The sequence below is a fragment of the Octopus bimaculoides genome, chromosome 9, assembly GCF_001194135.2.
Source record: "Octopus bimaculoides isolate UCB-OBI-ISO-001 chromosome 9, ASM119413v2, whole genome shotgun sequence".
NCBI classification, from domain to species: domain Eukaryota; kingdom Metazoa; phylum Mollusca; class Cephalopoda; order Octopoda; family Octopodidae; genus Octopus; species Octopus bimaculoides.
The window spans coordinates 61710785-61711405 of record NC_068989.1 but is presented as its reverse complement, the minus strand read 5'-3'; the positions used below and the strand labels follow the sequence as shown (position 1 = coordinate 61711405).

The 621-nt window shown below is 32.5% G+C and overlaps 1 protein-coding gene across 2 annotated transcripts in view; it reads left to right on the top strand.

Moving 5' to 3' along the window:
- Positions 1 to 544, top strand: part of LOC106873251 (gamma-aminobutyric acid receptor alpha-like) — a 647142-nt gene extending 646598 nt beyond the window's left edge. For both annotated transcript variants that reach the window (XM_052970713.1, XM_052970714.1), the window contains one exon: positions 125 to 544. In XM_052970713.1, the coding sequence (XP_052826673.1) occupies positions 125 to 424 (300 nt within the window). In that variant the 3' untranslated portion in view covers positions 425 to 544. The remainder of the gene's footprint in view (positions 1 to 124) is intronic.
- The last annotated feature ends 77 nt before the right edge of the window (positions 545 to 621 follow it).

Below are 621 nucleotides of genomic sequence, written 5' to 3'. Positions count from 1 at the left end.
ATATATATGTATATATATACAAACATATGCATTCATATGTATTAATTACATAACGCAAAGATATTTTTGTGTCGTCTATAGAATTTACTTGTTTTCCCTCATGTTTTTCTTTTTATACTTTCAGAAAGTGCTTTTGCCTCTCAGTGAATCAAACACGCATACTATAGAAAATGTGGACGCACAGCATATTGTGGAAAGTTGTACTACAAAGATCCAACGAAAGAAATACAGTGGGAGCTGTGCAAATGCTTTCTGGAACTGCTTGACTGGTAACACGTCCTATCGTTACGGGAAGAATTCCACCATGGATAAAGAGCGTGGTCTAAGTGTAAGTCGTATCGACAAAGTAGCCCGCTATGTATTCCCCATTTCTTTCGGTATATTCAATTCTATATATTGGTGTGTTTACCTTTTATCACGCTGATTATCTACAGTTTTGGCAACACACTAATCATACTAATTTACGAAATTTAAACACACGATCATGTACAGCAAATGAAATGATATTCGTATGAAATACCTACAAACATATATCTATGTACATGCGTGTATATATATATATATATATATATATATGTATATATGTATATATGTTTGTATGTATACAGGTCACTTTCTCTA